Source organism: Tachyglossus aculeatus, chromosome 2 (assembly GCF_015852505.1).
Source record: "Tachyglossus aculeatus isolate mTacAcu1 chromosome 2, mTacAcu1.pri, whole genome shotgun sequence".
Lineage (NCBI taxonomy): Eukaryota > Metazoa > Chordata > Mammalia > Monotremata > Tachyglossidae > Tachyglossus > Tachyglossus aculeatus.
In genome coordinates, this window is record NC_052067.1 from 163,145,047 (window position 1) to 163,170,518 (window position 25,472).

The 25,472-nt window shown below is 43.7% G+C and overlaps 1 protein-coding gene across 1 annotated transcript; it reads left to right on the forward strand.

The window, feature by feature from the left end:
- On the forward strand, positions 1-25,472 carry RXYLT1 (ribitol xylosyltransferase 1). Its single transcript, XM_038765308.1, has 6 exons — positions 1-172; positions 11,702-11,872; positions 12,128-12,230; positions 19,518-19,832; positions 21,973-22,143; positions 24,345-25,472. The coding sequence occupies exons 1-6, from the start codon at positions 1-3 to the stop codon at positions 24,763-24,765; spliced, it is 1,353 nt and encodes a 450-aa protein (XP_038621236.1). The 3' UTR covers positions 24,766-25,472.

Genomic DNA, 25,472 nt, shown 5'->3' on the forward strand with positions numbered 1-25,472 from the left:
ATGCGGTGGTCGCGGGCCCGGGCGCGGTTGGCCCGGTTGGGGCTGTGTCTGTACGCGCTGCTGTCGCTGTTGGCCGCCTACAGCGTCTTCTTCGCCCGCCCGCGCCGGGGACCGACCCGCGTACGATCCGCCGCCTCCGCCGCCGGGCCCCGCAGGCTCCGGCCCGACCCAGGTGCGGGGGCCGCACTCACCGCGCACAACGGGGGGCAGCGGGCGGGCAGAGGGCGGGGGGCTCACCGCCGGGCCCGGCCCCGGCCCAAGGACAACCCAACCGCCACAAGGACTGGTAGTAATAAGAGTCATCAATCAATCAATCAATTAATCGTATTTATTGAGCGCTTACCGTGTGCAGAGCACTGGACTAAGCGCTTGGGAAGTACAAGTTGGCAACATCTAGAGACAGTCCCTACCCAACAGTGGGCTCACAGTCTAAAAGGGGGAGACAGAGAACAAAACCGAACATACTAACAAAATAAAATAGAGTAGATATATACAAGTAAAGTAAATAGAGTAATAAATACGTACAAACATATATACATATATACAGGTTCTGTGGGGAAGGAAAGGAGGTAAGATGGGGGGACGAGGGGGAGAGGAAGGAAGCGGCTCAGTCTGGGAAGGCCTCCTGGAGGAGGTGAGCTCTCATCATCATCATCAATCGTATTTATTGAGCGCTTACTATGTGCAGAGCACTGTACTAAGCGCTTGGGAAAGTACAAATTGGCAACATATAGAGACAGTCCCTACCCAACATTGGGATCACGGTCTAAAAGGGGGAGACAGAGAACAAAACCAAACATACTAACAAAATAAAATAAATAGAATAGATATGTACAAGTAAAATAAATAAATAAATAGAGTAATAAATATGTACAAATATATATACAGGTGCTGTGGGGAAGGGAAGGAGGTAATGGAGAGGTGGACGAGGGGGAGAGGAAGGAAGGGGCCTCAGTAGGGCCTTGAAGGGAGGAAGAGAGCTAGCTTGGCGGATGGGCAGAGGGAGGGCATTCCAGGCCAGGGGGATGACGTGGGCCGGGGGTCGATGGCGGGACATAATGATGGTATCTGTTAAGACTGTCTTTTAGACAGTATTTGTTTTGTATTTGGTATTTGGTAAGACTGACTTTTAGACTGTGAGCCCACTGTTGGGTAGGGACTGTATCTGTATGTTGCCAACTTGGACTTCCCAAGCGCTTAGTCCAGTGCTCTGCACACAGTAAGCGCTCAATAAATACGATTGATTGATTGATTAAGCGCTCACTAGGCGCTGACCACTGTTCTCAGCGCGGAGGGAGATACAGTGATAAGAAGAATGATTGCATTTGTTAAGCCCTCACTATGTGCCAAGCCCTATTCTCAGCGCTGGGGGAGATACAATAATAATAATTAGAAGCAGCGTGGCTCAGTGGAAAGAGCCCGGGCTTTGGAGTCAGAGGTCATGGGTTCAAATTCCGGCTCCGCCACTTGTCAGTTGTGTGACTTTGGGCAAGTCACCTAACTTCTCTTTGCCTCGCTTACCTCATCTGTAAAATGGGGATTAAGATTGTGAGCCTCACATGGGACAACCTGATCACCTTGTATCCTCCCCAGCGCTTAGAACAGTGCTTTATTTATTTATTTTACTTGTGCATATCTATTCTATTTATTTTATTTTGTGAGTAAGTTTGGTTTTGTTCTCTGTCTCTCCCTTTTAGACTGTGAGCCCACTGTTGGGTAGGGACTGTCTCTATATGTTGCCAACTTGTACTTCCCAAGTACTTAGAGCAGTGCTCAGCACACAGTAAGCGCTCAATAAATACAATTGATTGATTGATTGCTTTGCACATAGTAAGTGCTTAACAAATACTAAAATTATTATTATTATTAGAAGAATGATGGTATTTGTTAAGCGCTCATTATGTGCCAAGCCCTATTCTCAGCGCTGGGGGAGATACAGTAGTAATAATAAGAAGAATGATGGTATTTGTTAAGCGCTCACTATGTGCCAAGCACTGTTCTCATCGCTGGGGGAGATACAGTAATAATAATAAGAAGAATGATGGTATTTATTAAACGTTCATGATGTGCCAAGAACTGTTCTAACCTCTGGGGGAGATACAATAATAATAAGAATAACGGTATTTGTTAAGCGCTCACTAGGTGCCAACCACTGTTCTCAGCGTGGAGGGAGATACAGTAATAATAAGAATGATGGTATTTGGTAAGCGCTCACTATGTGCCAAGCCCTGTTCTAAGCTCTTAGGGAGATACAATAATAATAATAATAATGTATTTGTTAAGCGCTTATAGTGTTTTGCACACAGTAAGCGCTCAATAAATACGATTGAATTAATGTACCAAGCCCTGTTTTAAGCGCAGGGTAAGGATACAATAATAATAATGGCATTTGTTGAGTGCTATGTGCCAAGCCCTGTTCTATGCCCTGGGGAAGATACAATAATAATAATGATGATGATGGTATTTGTTAAGCACTTACTATGTGCCAAGCCCTGATCTAAGCGCTGGGGGAGATACAATAATAATGATGATGATGATGGTATTTGTTAAGGACTTTCTATGTGCTAAGCCCTGTTCTAAGCACTGGGGGAGATACAATAACAATAATAATAATAATGGTATTTGTTAAGCGCTTACTATGTGCCAAGGGCTTTGGAGTCAGAGGTCAGGGGTTCAAATTCCAGCTCTGCCAATTGTCAGCTGTGTGACTTTGGGCAAGTCACTTAACTTCTCTGTGCCTCAGTTCCCTCATCTGTAAAATGGGGATTAAGACTGTGAGCCCCCCAGGAGACAACCTGATCACCTTGTATCCCCCACAGTGCTTAGAACAGTGTTTTGCACATAGTAAGCACTTAACAAATACCACCATTATTATTATTATTATTCTAAGCACAGGGGGACATGCAATAATAATAATGATGATGATGGTATTTGTTAAGTGCTTACTATGTGCCAAGCCCTGTTCTAAGCGCTGAGGGAGATACAATAATAGTAATGATGATGACGGTAATCATTAAGCACTTATTATATGCCAAGCCCAGTTCTAAGCGTTGGGGTAGATACAAGTTCATCAGTTTGTCCCACTTGGGGCTCACAGTCTTACTCCCCATTTTACAGATGAGGGAACTGAGGCAGAGAGAACTGAAGTGACTGGCCCAGAGTCACACAGCTGACAAGTGGCGGAGCCTGGATTAGAACCTCACCTCTCCCTTTATGGCTGAATTCTACTTTCCAAGCGCTTAGGCCACTGCTGTTTATATTCTATTTATATAGTCTCTTTATTTCTTTTTGATGCTATCGATGTCTGTTGACTTGTTCTGATGTCTGTCTTCCCCCTTCTAGACTGTGAGCAAATTGTCGGTTAGGGATTGTCTCTATTTGTTGCCAAATTGTACTTTCCAAACGCTTAGTACAGTGCTCTGTGCCTCTTTGTTTTGATTTGATTTGACTGACCTATCGACAATTCATCCTTCTGCTTTGGGCATCATCTGCCTATTTTAGGTCGCTTCTACATGTTAGTTGTTAACTGCTCTCTGGGATGTCATCATCCACTTATTTTATTATTCCAGTCGAATGTTAATTGTTAACAGCTCTCGATGTCATCGCCTACTTATTTTACTGCCATCACATGTTAATTGTTAACTACTCCCTGTGATGTCATCATCTACTTTTTTTGCCATCACATATTAATCGTTAACTGCTCTGTGTTATCTTCTTATTTTATTATTCCCATCGCATGTTAATTGTTAACTACTCTGTGATGTCATCACCTACTTATTTTATTATTGCTACTGCATTATTGCTACTGCATGCTAATTGTTAACTACCCCCTGTGCTGTCATTTACCTTGCTGACCTCACCATGAACTATCAATTCCCCTGCTCCCAACTGCCCTTCCCATTCCTCACCTTCCCCTTCCCCTCTCCCACTATATTAAGTGCTTGGGAGAGAGTACAATATAATATGGATAAATTATGGGTGTTTATAAGTGCTGTGGGGCTGAGGTGAATAAAGGTTACATATCCAAGTGCAAGGGCAACGCAGAAGGGAGTGAGGGAAGAGGAAAACAGGGCTTAGTCAGGGAAGGCTTCTTGGAGGAGATGGGCCTTCACTAAGACTTTGAAGGAAGAGAGTGTAACTGTCAGATATGAAGAGGGAGGGTGTCCCAGGCCAGAGGCCATAAATGGTATTTCTTAAGTGCTTACCGTGTGTACAGCAGTGTATTGAGCACTTGGGACAATCCACTCATTCATTCATTCAGTTGTATTTATTGAGCACTTACCGTGTGCAGAGCACTGTACTAAGTGCTTAGGAAGTATAAGTCGGAAACATATTGAGATGGTCCCTAACCAACAACGGGCTCCAGTATAAGAAAGTTAGTAGACACGTCCCCCTGCCCTCAAGGAGCAACGGGCCCCACTCTCTCCATATCTAAACTGTGAGCTCGCCGTGGGCAGGGAATGTCACTGTTTATTCTTGTATTGTGCTTTGCCAAGCGCTTAATAGAGTGCCCTGCGCACAATAAGTGCTCAATAAATACAGTTGAATGAACAAATGAATGAATCTTCAAAATCCTGTCTCCTCCAGGAAGACTTCTCCAACTAAGCTGTCATCTCCCCACCCTATTTCCCTCCCTACTATCTCACCCTTGCACTGTCTATACCTGTGGCCTGAGCACTGAAGTACTCACCCCACCCCCACAGCTCTTATGTATATATCCTTATACTTCGTTACTTGTCATTTATTTTGAAAGCTGTCTCCCCAGCTGGACTGTATGCTTCTCGGGGGCAGGGATTGTTTCTACCAACTATACTGCACTCACCCAAGTGTTTAGAGCAGCGCTCTGCACAATTCTAGACTATGAGCCCATTGTTGGGTAAGGATTGTCTCTGTTGCTGAATTGTACTTTTCAAGAGCCTAGTACAGTGTTCTGCACGCAGTAGGTGCTCAATAAATATGATTGAATAAATGAATGACTGTAGGTGCTCAATAAATACCATCGATGGATTGATAAGAGGGTTTGAACAAGGCGTTGACCATGAAAGAACGGTACTGAGCATACAGTGACATTAGAGGAGGGAAATGTGCAGAGTAGTGGGAGAGGAGTGAGGTAGCATGGCTCAGTGGAAAGAGCATGGGCTTTGGAGTCAGAGGTCATGGGTTCAAATCCCGGCTCTGCCAATTGTCAGCTGTGTGACTTTGGGCAAGTCACTCAACTTCTCTGTGCCTGTTACCTCATCTGTAAAATGGGGATTAAAACTGTGAGCTCCCTGTGGGACAACCTGATCACCTTGTAACCTCCCCAGCGCTTAAAACAGTGCTTTGCACATAGTAAGCGCTTAATAAATGCCATCATTATTATTATTATTATTAGGTAAGGAAGGAGGGAGCAAGCTGATCGAGTGCCTTTAGGCCGGTGGTGAGGAGATTCTGCTTGATGTGGAGCGGGATTCATTCATTCAGTCGTATTTATGGAGTGCTTACCATGTGCAGAGCACTCTACTAAGCACTTGGAAAGTACAATTTAGTAATAAGGAGAGGCAATCCCTGCCCACATCGGGCTTCCAGTCTAGAGGGGCAACCACCGGAAGTTTTTGAGGAGTAAGGACAGGTGGAGAGTGCAGGGGTCACAGAGTAGGCCAGTGGCGGAGCCAGGATAAGCCCTGGGCTCTTACCGCTAGGCTTCATTCCTGCAGGCTGCCCTCATGAGATTTTTAGGGTTAGTCATCCAGGCAGTGACTTTTCCTCTCCCGCCCTCCCCAGTCGACCCTTCTCATCTCCCATTTCGTCCTCCACACCCATTCGAGAAACCTTCCCATCTTGACACTTCCTCAGAATCATCAATCATATTTATTGAGAACTTACTGTGTGCAGAGCACTGTACACACGGTGTAGTGGGTAGAGCAGGGGCCTGAGAGTCAGAAGGTCATGGGTTCTAATTCTGGTGCCGCCACTTGTCTGGCCTTGGTCAAGTCACTTCTCTTCTTTGGGCCTCAGTCACCTCATCTGTAAAATGGGGAGTGAGACTGTAAACCTCACTTGGGACAGGGACTGGGTTCAACTCGATTTGCTTGTATCCACCCCAGTGCTTAGTACAGTGCCCGGCACATAGTAAGCGCTTAACAAATACCATAATTATTATTCTTTTCTAACAATGAACAGGCATATTCCCTGCCCACAACGAGCTTACAGTCTAGAGGTGAATCGTCGGAACCCTTGCCTTCAATTGTTTGTTATATTGTACTCTTCCAAGTGCTTAGTACAGTGCTTTGCACACAGTAAATGCTCAATAAAGATGATTGAATGAATTTATTAATTAATGAAATCAAATGTAACTAATGGGTTCCCTATTCAAAGAGATGGGGTTTTTTCCCCTCTGGTTGTATTCTTGGAGCAGTTTATCATCATGCAAAACTTCTTTGATCAATGCAGTTCCTTCTGAAGTGCTTTCTTTCCTTGAGGTGTCATTTACTTAGAAAGTTGTGCCATCATCATAGTGATTATTCTGAGGCTGATTATTACTGCAGTCAAGTGAATCAATAAACATTCATTCATTTAATCATATTGAGCGCTTACTGTGTGCAGAGCATTGTTCTAAGCACTTGGGAAGTACAAGTTGGCAACATATAGAGACATTCCCTACCCAACAATGGGCTCACAGTGTAGAAACAGTAATTACTGGGCACTTATTCTGTGCAGAGCACTGTACTAAGCATTTGGCCATGTGTCAAAAGGTAGTAGACACATTCCCTGCCCTCAAGGAGCTTGTAGTCTAGCTGGGAAACAAACACTAAAATAAATTACAGGTAGTAGGAAGCACAGAGTGTAAAGATGTGGACATAATTGCACCTGTGGAGACTAAGGGGTGCCAAAGTGCTTAGGTGATTTGGACATGGGAGAAGGTTGTGAAGGTAGGATGTGAATCAGACTTTGGTATCCCTTTAAGATGAAAATCCTTCTTTGTGAGTCACCTGAATGAAGAGTTCTTTGATAACCTGCAATGAAGACTGATAATATTGCATCAGCTCGACCAACATGAAAATTAACTTTTAAAAAGAAATTACTTTTTGCTGCTTGGTCTTGCTGGAGATGTTTATTCCAAATACCTTTTGAGGTTGTGAGAATGCAGTAGCTAATGGACTCCCTAATTCTCTAAAATTATGATACACAAGAGCATAAAGCTTCCTTTTAAACTTTTAAAAATTTCCATGCTAAACAAAGATGGGATTAGATCTTCACTCAATCATATGTAGTGTGGCTCAGTGGAAAGGGCACGGGCTTTGGAGTCAGAGGTCATGGGTTCAAATCCCGGCTGTGCCAATTTTCAGCTATGTGACTTCGGGCAAGTTACTTAACTTCTCTGAGCCTCAGTTACCTCATCTGTAAAATGGGGATTAAGACTGTGAGCCCCCCTTGGGACAACCTGATCACTTTGTAACCTCCCCAGTGCTTAGAACAGTGTTTTGCACATAGTATGCGCTTAATAAATGCCATCATTATTATTATATGTATTGAGTGCTTGCTGGGAGCAGAGCACAATATTAAGCTTGGGAGAGTACACTATAACAAAATAATAGAGACATTCCCTGCCCACAAGAAGCTTACAGTCTAAGGGGGAGGCAGAAATAAATAGGAATAAATCAATCAATCTTTACTCCATCATCCCTCCCTGCAGACCTTTCCTTCTTTCTTTTTTTCCATTGCTTCTGATTTTGTTTCCCTGCTTTGATAATACTTTGCATTTGTAGAATTCTTTTATATTTTCAAAGTGCTTGCACATCAACTATCTCACTTTACCCTTACAACCCACCCAGGAGGTAGGGAGAAGTCAAAATTATGAGCCACATTTTACCAAAGGAGGAAACTGAGGCACAAGGAGGTCATATGACTATCCCAAGGTCATCCGGCTGGCCAGAAGGCCAAGCTATCCATTTTCCATTCTCTTTTTTTTTCTTTTTTTCCTTTATAGTATTTCTTAAACACTTACTCTGTGCCAGACATTGTACTAAGCATTGAATTAGATACAAGCTAATTAGGTTGGACACAGTTCACGTCCCACATGGGACTCACAGTCTTAATCCTCATTTTACAGATGAGGTAACTGAGAACCAGAGAAGTGAAGTAACTTGCCCAAGGTCGCACAGCAGACAAGTGGCAGAGCAGGGATTAGAAGCCAGGTCCTTTGAGTCCCAGAGTTGGTAGACATGTTCCCTACCTACAGTGAGCTTACAGTCCAGAGGGGGAGGCAGATATTAATATAAATGAATTACAGATACATATATAAGTGCTGTGGGGTGAGGGAAGAGTGAATGAAAGATGAAAATCCAAGTGTGAGGGCCACACAGAATGGAGTGGGAGTGGAATGGAATGGAGTGGCCTTACTCTGGGAAGGCCTCATGGAGGAACTTCACTCTTAATAAGGGTTTGAAGGTGGAAGAAGTGGTGATCTGTAAGATATAAAGAGGGAGGGCGTTCCAGGCCAGAGGCAAGGAGTAGGCAAGGGGTCAGTAGTGAAATAGCTGAGATCCCGGTGCCGTGAGTAGAGTGATGTTAGATGAGCAAAGTGCGTGGCCTGGATCTGGATTGTAGTAGAAAATCTGGGAGGGAAGGTAGGAGGGGTCAAGGAGATTGAGCGCTTTAAAGCCTATGGTGAGGAGTTTCTGTTTGATGCAGAGGTGGTTGGGCAACCCCTGGAGGTTCTTGAGGAGAAAGGAAACAGACTGAGCGGTGTTAATTGAAAAATAGTCCTTGCAGCTGATGAATTATTGATTAAAATGGGGAGAGACAGTAGGCAGGGAGGTCAGTTAGGAGGGCTCATGCAGTAATCAAGGCGGGATAGTATAAGTGCTCAGATTCATGTGGTAGTTTGGATAGAGAAGGAAGGGCGGTTTTTAGCAATGTTGTGAAGTCAAACCAGCGGGGTTTGGAGATAGGTTGAATATGTGGGTTGATTGAGCGATGTCAAGGATGACACCAAGATTATGGGAGGGTACTGGTGCTGTCTTCAGTGATGGGAAAGTCACAGGGAGGACAAGCTTTGGGCGGGGAGTATGATTTGTGTTTTGGACAAGATAATTTTGAGGCGTCGGTGGGGCATCTAAGTATAGATGGCCCAAGGTGTGGGAGGAAATGCGAAACTGCAGAGGAGGAGAGAGGTCAGGACAACGGAAGATGTAGATTTGAGAGTCATCCACCTAGAGGTGGTGGTTGAAGGCATGGGAGCAAATGAGTTCACCAAGGGAATGGGTGTAAATGGAAAATAGAAGGGGACCCAGAATTGATTCTTGAGGGACTCCCACAGTAAGTGAGGGGGTGCGAGTCGGGGAGGGAGCCCGTGAAAGTGACCCAGAAGGAGTGGCCAGAGAGATAGGAGGAGAACCAGGAGAGGACGGTGTCAGTGAAGCCAAGAGAAGGGGATGTTCAAGGCAGCTAAGAGGTCGGGGAGGATTAGGGTGCAGTAGAAGTTGTTGGATTGATCAGTGGCTGTTGTCTGGCGGGTTTATCCTCATACATATCATTATACTCTGCTGCTTCCCCTACTTGTAATCTGTGTTAATGTTTTCAATCAGGGGTATTTATTGAGTGCTTACAGTGTGCAGAGCACTTGGGAGAGTACCATACAGCAGGATTCGCGAAATGTTCCCTGCCCATTGCAAGCTTACAGTCTGAAGGGGGAGACAGACACTGATATGAATAAATACCTAATTTATAATGTATAATTTAAAGATATGCAAATAAATACTGTGGAGTTGGGGGTGGGGGGATAGCACATTCATTCATTCAATCGTTTTTATTGAGTGCTTACTGTGTGCAGAGCACTGTACTAAGCGTTTGGGAAGTACAAGTCAGCAACATATAGAGACAGTCCCTACCCAACAGCGGGCTCACAGTCTAGAGGGGAGAGACAGACAACAAAACAAAACGTAGACAGGTGTCAAAATCGTCAGAACAAATAGAATTAAAGCTGTATGCACACCATTAACAAAATAAATAGAATAGTAAATATGTACAAGTAAAATAGTAATAAATCCGTACAAATATATATACAAGTGCTGTGGGGAGGGGAAGGAGGTAGGGTGAGGGGGATGGGGAGGAGGAGAGGAAGGCCTCCTGGAGGAGGTGAGCTCTCAGTAGGGCTTTGAAGGGAGGAAGAGAGCTAGTTTGGCGGATGTGTGGAGGGACGGCATTCTGGGCCAGGGGAAAGATGTGGGCCAGGGGTCGACAGAGGGTCAGGTGAAAACGAGTCCCAGTGAGGAGGTTAGCGGCGGCATTCAGTCGTGTTTATTGAGCACTTACTGTGTGCAGAGCACTGTACTAAGCGCTTGGGAAGTACAAGTTGGCAACATATAGAGATGGTCCCTACCCAATAGTGGGCTCACAGTCTAGAAGGGGGAGACAGAGAACAAAACCAAACATATTAACAAAATAAAATAAATAGAATAGATATGTACAACTAAAATAAATAAATAAATAGAGTAATAACTATGTACAAACATATATACAGGTGCTGTGGGGAGGGGAAGGAGGTAAGGTGGGGGGATGGGGAGGGGGAGGAGGGGAGAGGAAGGAGGGGGCTCAGTCTGGGAAGGCCTCCTGGAGGAGGTGAGCTCTCAGTAGGGCCTTGAAGGGAGGAAGAGAGCTAGCTTGGAGGATGTGCAGAGGGAGGGCATTCCAGGCCAGGGGGATGACGGAATGGCGGCAGAGGAGTGGAGGGTGCAGACTGGGCTGAGAAGGAGAGAAGGGAGGTGAGGTAGGAGGGGGCGAGGTGATGGACAGCCTTGAAGCCGAGAGTGAGGAGTTTTTGCTTGATTCCTAGGTTGACAGACAGCCACTGGAGATTTTGGAGGAGGGCAGTAACATGCCCAGAGCGTTTCTGCACAAAGATGATCCGGGCAGCAGAGTGAAGTATAGACTGAAGTGGGGAAAGACAGGAGGATGGGAGATCAGAGAGGGGGCTGATGGACTAATCCTGTTGGGATAGGATGAGAGATGAGGGCACATGTCCAAAGGTCACAGATCCAAATGCGTAGATGACACGGAAGGGAGAGCAAGCCAGGCAAAAGAGGGCTTAATCAAAGAAGGCTTCGTGGAGGATGTGTGACCTTAATAATGCTTTGAAGGTGGAGATTTGTCAATTGATTGGAATTTGTCTATGTGGAATTTCCTGTTGGGTAGAGGTGGGAAAAGGCAGGCTGTGAGAGACTGTAAGCTCATTGTGGGCAGGGAAAATGTTTATTATTATTATATTACTAATAATGGTTTTTGTTAAGTGCTTACTATGTGTCAACCAGTGTTCGAAGCACTGGGGGGGATACAAGATAATCAAGTTGTCCAACGTGGGGCTCACAGTCTTAATCCCCATTTTACAGATGAGGTAACTGAGGCCCAGAGAAGTTAAGTGACTTGCCCAAAGTCACAGAGCTGACAAGTGGCGGAGCCAGGATTAGAACCCATGACCTCTGACTCCTTAGCCCGGGCTATTTCCACTGAGCCTTGCTGCTTCTCTATGTTCTTTATTGTCCTAGCATAGTGCTTAGTACAGTGCTGTGCACACAGTAAGCAGTCAGTAAAGATGACTGACTGACCGGCCAGAGTGAGTGTGGTGAGCTGGGATACATCAGGTAAAAATCCTTATAGAGAAATGGGCAAACATTGTAGAGTACAAAGTTGCTTATAAACATTGTACCTTTTTGAAATACAGACCATGGTTCTCTGACAAGCGATGAATGGAATCCTTGGGAAGGAGATGAAAAACTGGAGCAGATCGCTTCCCAACACAGATATGAAAGTAACCTTCAGAGGCTAAAAAATCAGAAATTTCAGGATGAACCAGCGGACCTCAGGGTGCAGATATGGGGCAAAGCTGCAATCGGTAAGTCGACATTCGTTATGATAGTAAACTTACGTTTGTACCTTATCCTTCTGGGGAGTTTCCATTTCAAGGAGTAGATAACCGGTTCTCAGGAAAAGAGATTAGCTGGCAGTCAAGAAAGATGGATTTGCATTTGGGAGGTACAGTTACTTTGGGGGATCTCAAAGGGAAACCTTGGGGAGACCTGGCTTTGCAGCTGATTCAGATCAAAGAAGTTAACGGATTCTCTAATGGAATTTAATTTTGGATTAATAGGTCTTTATCTGTGGCAACATATCTTTGAAGGCCTGCTAGAACCTACCGATGTCAAAGCTCAGTGGAGAGAAGGCAGTTTGAAGGCAGGAAGAACACACTTCAGGTATTAATTATGCAACTTTAACCTTGCTTTGTAGTTGTGGCAGCATTCTTAGTCAATGCCTCTCTTCTTTAATGAAGAGTACATCAAATTCCAATGATTGTGAATGGGAAATTAAGTCTCATGCATGGCACCTCACTATAAACACATCAATTGCAGTTCATTAGATTGTTAAACTCCTCAAGGGCAAGGAACACATCTTTTAATCAATCAGTGGTATTTGAGTGCTTTCCATGTGCAGGACACTATACTAAGCACTTGGGAGAGTACAGTTCCACAGAGGTGGTGGACACGTTGGATACGTTGGTGGGTATGTGAGAAGCAGCATGGTGTAGTGGATAGAGCATAGGCCTGGGCCTCAGAAGGTCATGGGTTCTAATCCCGGCTCTGCCTCATGTCTACTGTGTGACTCTGGGTGAGTCACTTCACTTCTCTGTGCCTCAGTTACCTCGTCTATAAAATGGGGATTGAGAATGTGAGCCCCTCATAGGATAAGGACAGTGTCCAATTCGATTAGCTTGTGTCCACCCCAGCGCTTAGTACAGTTCTTGGCTCATAGTAAGCACTTAACAAATACCATAGTTACTATTATTATTATAATTATTATTAAGTTCCCTGCTCACAGTGAGTTTGCAATCTACTTTTGTTATCCTATAACCTCTAAGCATCTTGTGGGCAAGGGACATATCTAGCAACTCTCTTGTATTATACTCTCCCAAGCACTTAATGCAGTGCTCTGCACACAGTAAATGCTCCATAAATATGGTTGATTATTAAAGCTTTTAGATTGTGAGCTTGTGAGCAGGGAAAGTACCTTGTCAATCTATTTCAGTCAACGAATAGTATATATGGAGTGCTTATCAGGTACATATCACTGTGATAAGTGTTCAGGAAAGTACAATGAAGTAAGTAGAAATATCTTGTGCCCTTAAGGACCTTTCAACCTAGCAGATTGTTCTTTCCCAAAGTCTTAATGCAGTGTATTGCGTTCAGTACTAATACTACTACTAGATTAGAGAAGCAGAATGACCTAGCGGAAAGAGCACAGGCCTGAAAATCAGAGGACCTGAGTTCTAATCCCAGCTCTGCAACTTGCCTGCGATGTGGCCTTGGGTAAGTCATTCAACTTTGCTGAGTCTCAGTTTCCTCATCTGTAAAATGGCGAGTCAGTACTGGTTCCCCTGCATACTTAGAATGTGAATCCCATGGGGGACAGGGATTATGTCTGACCTTTTTGCCTTGTATCAACCTTCTAAACTGTAAGCTCGTTGTGGTCAGGGAATATGTCTGATATGTTTTTAAATCATACTCTCCCAATCACTTAATACAGTGCTCTGCACACAGTAATCGCTCTATAAATAAGATTGATTGAATAGCGGACTGACTACCCCAGTGCTTACTACAGTGCTTGGTAGATAGGAAGCACTTAGCCAACACCACAGTTTTTGAATCAATTGTATTTGAGGGATTATTGTGTGCAGAGCACTGTACTAAGTGCTTGGGAGAGTACAGTATAAATGAGTTGGTAGACACGTTCCCTGGTCCCAACAACCTTACAGTCCAGAGGGGGAGATAGACATTAATGTAAATAAATAAATGATGGTTATGGACATAAGTGCTGTGGGGTTGAGGGAGGGGGGAATATAGGGAGCAAATCCAAGTCCAAGGATGGCACAGAAGGGAGTGGAAGAAGAGAAAATGGGCTCAGTCAGAGAAGGCCTCTTGGAGGAAATGTGCTTTTAACAAGTAATTATTATTACTACTGTTACTAAGTTTCTAGGACAGTGCTTTAGAACGAGTAGATGCTCTATAAATGCTAAGGACGATGATTATGGTGAAAAAATTCTGGAATGCTGTTTCACCTGTTGCTTTACCTTTGAGAAGAACCGTCACATACCAGATAAAACTGAACAAGCTACACCATCTTTGGGGTCTTCTACTTTCTCTGATTTTAAAAAACAGGTCTCTAGTAGTGTAAAAAGGGGGTTTTTTTGTTTGTTTTTATTTTGGGGTGGGTTTTGGGGGGGTTTTTTGCTTTGAAAACCATAGCTGCTTGGGAGCTATTTTGTAAGCATGGTGTATATTTTTTATCCTTTGGATTTTTCATTTATTTCCATAGGAAGCCCTATCGGTAATTATACTGCTCAAAAGCTAGTGGGTTAGTATTGTTACCCATTTCTGGAAAATCTGCTATGCTTTGGCATTGGCTTTGAGGAGGTCTTGCATGGAGCAACTGGCATTACCCTTCTGACAAATTTGGAAAATGTGTAACAATCCCAGTTCTGTCTTCTCGGGAGAATTGACCAAGAAACCGTGGCCTCTGAAATGAAAACATTCATAATTCATGATACAGTCCATGTTGTGGTATTAGAATTTTGCATCGTTTTGAAGCATTTTCATTATTTTTCCCTTCCTTTCAAAATGAAATGATTGTGCCTCTTTCCTGCCTTTCCCCTCGCTATCTTCCTCACACCATCCCCCGGGTTTGAAATAATAATGGCATTAATTAAGATTACTAAGTGCCAAGCACCAGTTTAAGCACTGGGGTGGATACGATGCCATAAAAAATAAACAAACAAATAAATAAATGCCATTAATTGATTGAAAGTAGATTGTAAGTTCCTTGCGGACAGGAATCATGTCTACCATTCTCTTGTTCTCTCCTAAGCACATAATACAGTGCTCTGCACACAGTAGACTGTAGTGTACTCCCCTAAGTGCGTAGCACTTTGCTTTGCGCACACTAAACACTCAAATACTGTTGAATGATTAACTGCTTAAGGGAATTGTCAAGAGGACTTTTTTCAATGGTATTAGTTAAGCTGGGGTAGATACCAATTGATCAGGTTGAGCATAGGGGGTTTACAGTCTAATCAGTCAATCGTATTTATTGAGCGCTTACTGTGTGCAGTAAGTAGTAGGGAGAGCAAGCATTGTTTATTGTTATATTATACTCTCCCAAGCTCTGAATAATAATAATAATGATGGCATTTGTTAAGCACTTATTATTTGCCAGGCACTGTACTAAGCACTGGGGTGGAGTGCTTAGAACAATGCTTGGCACATAGCACTTAACAAATACCATTATTATTATTAATATTATATATGTACAGTGCTCTGCACATAGTAACCACTCAATAAATACGGTTGAATAAGTGAGTGAATGAAGGTATTGAATCCCCATTTTACAGTTGATGGAACTGAGACCCGGAGAAGTGGAGTGCCTTGTCCCAGGTCACACTGCAGACAAGTGGCAGAGCCGAGATTAGAACCCAGGTCCTCTGACTCCCACGATTGTGCACTTTCCCGTAGGCCACATCTTCCCCAAACCTATGTGGGTTAAGAAATCTAACCCTACAATAAGATATCAATCAACTACCTGTGAGTTTCAGCAGGAAACCAAAAGAGATCCCAGATGCTAACCTTCTCACTGGGCCTCCATCTGGCCTGCCTCACAGCCAACCCCTGGCCCACATCTTACCTCTGGCTGGAACACCCTCCCTCCTCAAATCCGCCAGAAAATCACTCTTCGCCCGCCCCCTTCAAAGCCCTACTGAAACAAGAGGCCTTCCCAGATGAAGCTCCCCTGTTCCTCAGCTCCCCCTCCTCCCCGTCACTCCAACTCACTCCCTTTCCTCTCCCCCCCATCTCCCCACAGCACTTATGTATATATGTGTCTCTCTATAATTCTATTTATTTATATCAATGCCTGTTTAATTGTATTGATGTCTGTCTCCCCCACTCTGAACTGTGAGCCTGTTGTGGGCAGGGATTGTCTCTATTGCTGTATTATACTTTCCAAGTGCTTAGTACAGGGCTGTGCACACAGTAATACTCAGTAAATACGACAATGAATGAATGAATGAATGAATGAATGGAGGTAAATGCAGGAATGGGATGCACTCCTAGGCCTGTGATTTTTCCAGCAGGACATGTTGCTTTCCTATTTATTATTATTATCAATAATAATGATGATAATAATGGCATTTGTTAAGCGCTTACTATATGCCAGGCACTGTACTAAGCACTGGGGTGGATACAATTAAATTAGATTGGACACAGTCCCTGTATAATAATAATTGTGGTATTTGTTAAGCAGCACTTACTACATGCCACACACTGTTCTAAGCTCTGGGGAAGATACAAGGTAATCAGGTTGGACACAGTCCTTGTTCCACATGGGGCTCACAGTTTTAATCCCTATTTTACAGATGAGGTAACTGGAGCCCAGAGAAATGAAGTGAGTTGCCCAAGGTCACACAGCAGACAAGTGGCAGAGCCAGGATGAGAACCCACATCCTCTGACTCCCAGGCCTGAGCTTCCCCATGATGATAGTGGGGGTTCCACAGGCCACACTTGGGAGAGGTTCTGGGGGAGTGAAGGGTGTGAGGGGTGGGGTGGGGTTGGGTGGGAGTGAGCTGACAGTTGATGGGGGAGAGCAGAAGGGGTGGCCCTGGGACAGGATGACAGGGATGGGCGGGGAGGAGGGGAAGGGAGAGGTCTGGGGGCAGGGGAAGACTGGGATGGCCTGACTAGAGGGAGCGGATTAAAGGATCATCATAGGGTCATTGAGGTTGAAGCACTGTAGCTGAAGTAAAAGACAGCAATAACTACTTAATCCCTTGATACCCTGAGGAGATCGTTGAATTGTACAGCTTCTGCCAACTTACCTGCTGTGTGACCTTGAGCAAATCACTTCATTTCTCTGGACTTCAGTTACCTCATCTGGAAAATGGGGATTAAGACTGTGAACCCCATGTGGAACAAGGACTGTACCCAACCTGATTACCTAGTATCTTCCCCAGAGCTTAGAACAGTGTGCGGCACATAGTAAGTGCTGCTCAACAAATACCACAATTATTATTATATAGGGACTGTGTCCAGTCTAATTTAACTGCCCACATGGGGCAACCTGATTACCTTGTATCTACCCCAGTGCTTAGAACAGTCCTTGGCACGTAGTAAGTACTTAACGAAAACCACTATTATTATTAATATTATTGTTTTTATTATAAAGCCGTCTTCCATGACCAAGCCCTCCTTTCCTCTTCTCCCACTCCCCTTTGATTCTCCCTGACTTGCTTCCTTTATTCATCCCCCATCCCAGCCCCACAGCACTTACATACATACCTGTCATTTTATTTATATTAAGGCCAGTTTTCTCCTCTAGACTGTAAGCTCATTGTGGGCAAGGACTGTGTCTGTTATATTGTTATATTGGACTCTCCCAAGCACTTGAGCACCAAGCTCTACACACAGTAAGTGCTCGGTAAATACAATTAACTGACTGACTGACATGGACTGTGTACAACCTGATAGGCTTGTGTTTTCCCCAGCCCTTGGCACAGTTTTGGACACACAATAACCACTTAACAAATACCATTTTATATAAAAAAAAAGAAAACCAAATCAAGACGGGCAGGACATACTTTGGAAGACTGTCAAACGGAGTGTGGCATCACCATGGAAGCAGATTCCAGGCCAAATCAGAGGTCTGTGGAGCTGTTGTGTTGACAAGCTTTCTCTGTGCCTGTGAGACTTAGACCACACAAACATGCTGCCAACTTGGTAACACAAAGAACAAACTTATGTAGGCACGTTGTAGCTGGACCTTTGGGTCTCACATTGGCCTTTTCAGTGACACTACCCATTGTAGCGGTAAATGGAATTTCACCATTCGTGGTATCTTCTTCATATAGTGTGTTCTTCATTAATCAGTCAGTGGTATTTATTGAGTGCCTACTGTGGGCAGAGCACTGCTAAGCACTCAGGAGAGGATAATACATTGGGAGTTTTAGACTTTTAGACTGTGAGCCCACCGTTGGGTAGGGACTGTCTCTGTATGTTGCCAATTTGTACTTCCCAAGCGCTTAGTATAGTGCTCTGCACATAGTAAGTGCTCAATAAATACAATAAATACGATTGATGATGATGATGATGATGAGTTGGTCAATACATTCCCTGCCCACAACAAGCTTCATATTCAGAGATGAAAATAATATAGATTCTGAGCCCCTTGTGGGACAGGATCTATGTCCAATCTGATGATCAAGTATTTCTTGCAGTGCTTAGCACCTAGTAAGTATTTAATGCATGCCTTAATTATAGTTATGACACCACTGACAGTGAAATAATATATAAATAAACTATATGCATATATATATATATATATAATTTACTTTTGTAGGTAGTTTTCATTTTTATTGGGGTTGGTATTTAATACTTTATTGCTGTCTTTGAAATTGGATGTTTAAATGTCTTATTATTTCATTTTTGCTCATAAATATGGGGAGCTTCTGAATGCTGTCATTTTGGCAGACTTATCACAACTCAAAATTGCCTTTTTTACAAAATTTCCAGAGTTTGGGGATATTTGAATTTGAGTTATGTGCAGAATGTCCCAGCTTGCCGCATGAATGACTGTTTGACATTCAGTTCTATTTTGTCTTAATTCAGAACAAATTAAAAAGACGTTTTCAAATTAGAGTGCAACCTTTAGCCGGAATTCATCTCTAGTCAAATTGCCTCGAAAATCAGCTTTTGATGTGAAAATATTAAGAGGGCATGTACATTGTGTTTTTACAGTAGTGGAAACTGTTGGTAAAAAGAATCCGGACACTGGGTTTGGAATGATGTTCTTCATTAAATGCCATACTACTGCTACTACTACTACTACTACTACTACTACTACTACTACTAATAATAATAATAATAATAACAATAATAATAATAACAGTGCTTATTAAGAGCTTACTAGGTGCCAAACACCGTTCTAAGCACTGGGCTAGATACAAGGTAATCAGGTTGGACACAGTTCACATGGGGCTCCCACTGGCAGCATGGCTTATTGGAAAGAACACGGGCTTGGAAGTCAGAGGACCTGAGTTCTAATCTCGGCTCTGCTACTTGTCTGAAGTGTGACCTGGGCAAGTCACTTAACTTCTCTGTGCCTCAGTTACCTCATCTGTAAAATGGGGATTAAAAGTGTGTGAGCTTCATGTGGGATACCCTGATTACCCTGTATCTACCCCAGCACTTAGAACAGTGCTTGGCACATAATAAACGCTTAACAAATGCCATTATTATTATTATTTTTATTGTTAATCCCCATTTTCCCAATGAGGAAACTGAGAAGTGAAGTGAATTGCCCAAGGTCACACAGTAGACACGTGGCAGAGTCGGCATTAGAACCCAGGTCCTTCTGACTCCTAGGCCTATGCTCTATCCACCAAGCCACAACACTTCTCTAATAAGCTGCATCCTGTTGTTCGACTTTTCTGTCCCGCTAGTTTCATCACAGGCCCTGCCGTAGCCCCAGGTTACTTTTCCGTGGAAGTGGAGAACGTGGTCCTGGTTTTAAATGGCCGAGAAGAAACGAAGATCTCCTTCGCCACCCAGTGGCTGCTGTACACAAAAACGTTGGTCCAAGCTCAGAGGTTGCAGCATCTTGCGGTCGTGTTACTTGGAAACGAGCAGTGCAATAATGACTGGATTAGCCCGTACCTCAGAAGCCACGGAGGGTTTGTGGATCTGCTCTTCATAACATATGACAGCCCCTTGGTTAATGACCAAGATGTTTTCCAGTGGCCCTTAGGAGTAGCAACGTAAGTTCAAGTCTTCAAAGACTGAGCCCCCTTTTTTCCTCTCCTCCCCTCCATCCCCCCCCACCCTACCTCCTTCCCCTCCCCACAGCACCTGTATAGATGTTTGTACAGCTTTATTACTCTATTTATTTTACTTGTACATATTTACTATTCTATTTAGTTTGTTAATGATGTGCACTTAGCTTTAATTCTATTTGTTCTGACGACTTGACACCTGTCCACATGTTTTGTTTTGTTGTCTGTCTCCCCCTTCTAGACTGTGAGCCTGTTGTTGGGTAGGGACCATCTCTATATGTCACCAACTTGTACTTCCCAAGCGATTAGTACAGTGCTCTGCACACAGTAAGTGCTCAATAAATACGATTGAATGAATGAATGAATATGAAGTGTGGTATTCTTAGATCCTGACTTGCTCCCACAAGGGGCACAGACTCTATATTATTTTCATCTTTGAATATGAAGCTTGTTGTGGGCAGGGAATGCATTTACCAATTCTATGGTATTATCCTCTCTCGAGTGCTTAATACAGTGCTCTGCCCACAGTAAGCATTCAATAAATACCATTGATTGATTAATGAAGAACACGCTATATGAAGAAGATACCACTCATGGTGAAATTCCAATTATCACTAAAATGTGGTAAGCACTTCTTATGTGATGATGCTGATGATGGTATTTGTGAAGAGCCTACTGTGTGTAAACACTGGAGGAAATACAAGCATATCAGGTGAGACACACTCCCTCTCCTACATGGAGCTTACAGTCTCAATTATGTGTGCTTACTGTGTGCAGAACTCTGTAGTAGGCACTTGGGAGAGCACAGTGCAACAATAAGCAGACACATTCCCTGCCCACAACGAGCTTACAGTCCAGAGGCCGGGAGACAGACATCAATATAAATAAAGAAATTAGAGATATGGACATAAGTGCTGTGTGGCTGGGAGTGGGGAGGAACAAAGGGAGCAAGTCAGGATGACTTAAAAGAGAGTGGGAGAAGAGGAAAGTTGGCGGATTAGTCTGGGAAGGCCTCTTGGAAGAGATGTGCCTTCAGTAAAGCTTCAGAGTGGGGGAGAAGCTTCAGAGTTGGGGAGAGTCATTGGCTTTCAGATTTGAGAAGCAGAGAAGCAGCATGGCTCAGTGGAAAGAGCCCGGGCTTTGGAATCAGAGGTCATGGGTTCAAATCCCGGCTCCACCAATTGTCAGCTATGTGACTTTGGGCAAGTCACTTCACTTCTCTGCATCAAACACTTCTCTGTGCCTCTGTTACCTCATCTGTAAAATGGGGGTGAAGACTGTGAGCCCCCCGTGGGACAACCTGATCACTTTGTAACCTCCCCAGCGCTTAGAACAGTGCTTTGAACATAGTAAGCGCTTAATAAATACCATTATTATTATTATTATCATTATTATTATTATTATTATTTGAGGAGAGAAGGCATTCCAGGCCAGAGGCAGGAAACAAGCGAGGGGTCAGTGGTGTGAGATACAGGAGATGGAGATACAGTGAGAAGGTTTGCATTAGAGGAGTGAAGTATGTGGGCTGGGTTGTAGTAGAAGAGTAGCGAGTGGTAGAGTTCTGTAAAGCCAATGGTAAAGAGTTTTTGTTTGATGCAGAGGTGGATGAGCAACCACTGGAGTTTTTGGAGGAGCAGGCTGGCATGTCCTGAATGTTTTTGTAGAAAAATAATCTGGGCAGGAGAGTGAAGTCTGGACTGGAGTGGGGAGAGACAAGAGTCTGCGAGGTCAGCAAGGAGGCTGATGTAGTAATCCAGGTGGGATAGGATGAGTGACTGTTAATGTGGTAGCAGTTTAAGATGGAGAGGAAAGGGCAGATTTTAGTGATGATGTGAACGTGGGACAAGGGGATAACAGCCTTAATCCCCGTTGTACAGATGAGGTGACTGAGGCACAGACGAAGGGAAATGACTGCCCAAAGTCACACAGCAGACAAGTGGCAGAGCCAGAATTAAAACTCAGGTCCTTCTGACTCACAGGCTTGTGCTGTACCACTAGGCCACACTGCTTCTCTATATTTGTCCTTTATCCAAGCATCTCATTTTTGGATTTGGCACCAGTATAACCTTCCCCATCTATATGCACAAAGAATTTTGTGAATTTAATTCTTTTTTTTTTTTTACAGTTACAGAAATTTTCCAGTGGTGGATCCCAGTTGGTCAATGCTGCATGAGGAACGATCATACTTATGTAATTTCTTGGGAACCCTTTATGCAAATTCATCCAGAGAGAGTTTAATGGAAATTCTGAAACACAATGGAAATGATAAACATTGTTGGGTTACGGGCAGACAACAGTAAGATCCATATTTATTTCACACATTTCCTGGTTCTCCCAAATCAGACAGATGGTCAAAAATTTAAACATAAGAAAGGCTCTTAGGTCTCCCTAGCTTTTCTCATTTGAACAGGAGAATAATGATGATAGTCACAGTGCTCTGGTGGCTTGAGAAAACTACCCTGTAGGATGTTTCGATTCCTTCGTGCTTTTAAAAATGCTCAGAGGCCACAACTGGATTTATGTGCTAGGCCTCTACCAAAAACAGTACATGATATTGACCCACAATGGGACATATGAGGACAAAGTGCTTAGCTGAACAGATACTAGCTACAGTTAACATCAACAACCCAAAAACAACTGTCATGGTGATAGTGGAGGAAACCAGAATCAACTGATGGTTTTTATTGAGCAATTCTATGTCCAGAGAACTGTACTAAGCACTTGAGTACAATATAAAAGGGTTAGACTCACAAACACATTTAATCTTTCATTCATCCCGATTTTATTAAACAAAAGCCACATGCGGACTGCTGTAATATATCAATATAGTATTTATAGCAATAATCATGATGTTTGTTAATCGCTTACTGTGTGCCAAGCACTGTACTAAGTGCTGGGTTGGAAACAAAATAATCTGGTCAGATGCAGATGCTGTCCTAAATGAGGATCACAGACTAAGGAGGAGGGAGAACAGGATTTTAACCCCTATTTTTCAGGTGAGGAGACTGTGAGAAGTTAAGGACTGAGGGAGGGGTGAATAAAGGATGCCAATTGAAGTTCCAGGGCGATGCAGAAGGGAATAGTAGAAGAGACACAGAGAGCCGGAAACAAGCTGAAGAGCAGGCTGAGGGGGTGCTTTGGAAGGACACAACCTCAGGTCATAGCAGCTCTTCAGCATTGGCCTAGTAGAGAAGCAGCATGGCCTAGTGGATAGAACCCAGGCCTGGGAGTCAGAAGGACCTGGGTTCTAATTCCAGCTCTGCCATCTGTCTGCTGTGTGACCTTGGACAAGTCACTTCACTACTCTGGACCTCAGGTTCCTCATTTGTAAAATGGGAATAAGACTGTGAGCCCCGTGTGGGACAGGGACTGTGTCCAACCTGTTTGTTGTACTCACTCATTCATTCAGTTGTATGTATTGAGCGCTTACTGTGTGCAGAGCACTGTACTAATCACTTGGGAAAGTACAACACAACAATAAACAGTGGCATTCCCTGCCCACTACAAGCTCACATTTTAGAGTGGAGGAGACAAATAAATAAAATGACAGATATGTAAATAAGTGCTTTGGGGCTGGGAAGGGGGAAGAGCAACGGGATAAATAAACTTACAGATATGTACATAAGTGATTTGGGACTGGGAGTGAGGAAGAACAAACAGAGCAAATCAGGTGATGCAGAAGGGAGTGGAGTGGGAGATAAGAAAAAGTGTGCATAATAAGTGTACATAGTAAGTGTTTAACAAATGTCATTAATAAAAAAATCAATCAGTACTATGTATTGAGTGTGTACTGTGTGCAGAGCATTGTCCTAAACACATGGGAGAATATAATAGAATTAGTATATATGATCTCTGCCCATAAGGAGTTTACAATTTGTCAGGGGAAACATGCTCTAAAACAGATTAGAAGAGTTAATGGAGTAATAAGAATAGTTGTGGTATTTGTTAATTGCTTAATGTGCAAGCAAGCAAGATGATCCTACTGGACTCAGTCCCTGTCACATGTGGAGTTCGTAATCCAAGGGGGAGGGAGAACAGGTATTAAATCATTTTACAGATGAGAAGACTGAGGCCCAGAGAAGGTAAGTTACTTGCCCAGGGTCACACAGCAAGCAAGTGGCCTGGGTGGGTTAGACTTCGAGAAGGAGATTTGCCTCCCAAAAGGTAAAGGTGGAAAGAGCATACTCAGTGCTTAACAAGTACCACAACAACAATAATTATTATTATTAAAATGTAGCCAAGGGAAAATAAATTTTAAAGAGTAGCTAAAAGGTTTACAAGTCATTAGTTAACTATAAAGCCTTTCATTTTAAAGTGTTTGATGAGCTGTAGGAATAATTAAGTCCTGTGCTTATTTTCTGAATTTCTCAGCCCATAACTGAAAATTATCTTCCACCTCCATTTCTTAACGTCAGGATTTGATCTTTCCTTTCCCCAAGGCCAGACTGACCCAGGAGGAAACTCACTCTTTCCTTTCTGATTTTTTTTTTTCCCCAGGTGGCAGCCTCAAGAAACAAATGAAAGTTTTCAGAACTATCAAGACGCACTACTCCGGAGTGACCTCACTTTGTGCCCCGTGGGAGTGAATACCGAGTGCTACCGACTGTACGAAGCCTGCTCCTATGCCTCGGTGCCTGTTGTAGAAGACGTCATGACCCCGGGAAATTGCGGAAATACATCTTCGTCCCAAAGGGCTCCGCTACAGTTACTTAAGACCATGGGGGCTCCGTTCATCTTTATTAAAAGCTGGAAAGAACTGCCTGCTGTTTTAGAGAGAGAGAGAAAGATGAGTTTGCAAGAAAAGATTCAGAGGAGAAAAAAGCTGATTGGATGGTATCAGCATTTCAGAGCACAGCTGAGACTGAAATTTATTAATGCTTTGGAAAGCTCATTTTTGGCAAAAGAGAATGGAGGTTAATGGTTAGTCGTCCACTTGTGAAGCTTTCAGAATTGGGTGAACACTGCGTACGTATGTGGTTGGGTGTGTGGGTGGATTGGGAAGGTAAAGGGTTTGTGCATCCTAAACTATATTCAAATTTAAGGGGCTTCTGTCTCAATTGAATGAGGTAGACCCCTGACCTTAAACACCATGGCTTGGTTGGTTACCCATCTATCTTATTTATGACTCTTAAATCATGCCATTTTAAGATTTCGTAAAATCAGTTTTCCTTTAGGCCCCAGAAGCATGGGTGTCTATTCCTCGTGGCCAGGGTGGGGGTCAAAAGCGAGTGGGGATTTTGCGATCACCCAGGAGGGAGGGGCAAAGGGGACAACAGGCTTCTAGAACTAATAGGCCAGAAAGCCACCGTGATGACATGTTCCACTGGCTCCCATGTTTAGGAGAGAGTGGAGGTAGTGCGAGTCACGATACGATGATGGTGATGGTAATTTGTTAAGCGCTTAATTGCGTGTCAAGTAGTGTTCTAAGTGCTGGGGTAGATACAGATTTATCAGGTTGGACACCTTCCCTTTTGCCCCTTACCCAAATCCTCAGCTTGGACCTTGGCGCCGATTGAGCTCCGGTGAGGAGAAGTCCCACCAGCTCGTATCCTTGGCGTCATCCTTGACTCCGCTCTCTTATTCAGTCCACTTATCCAATCCGTCACCAAATCCTATCAGCCTCAC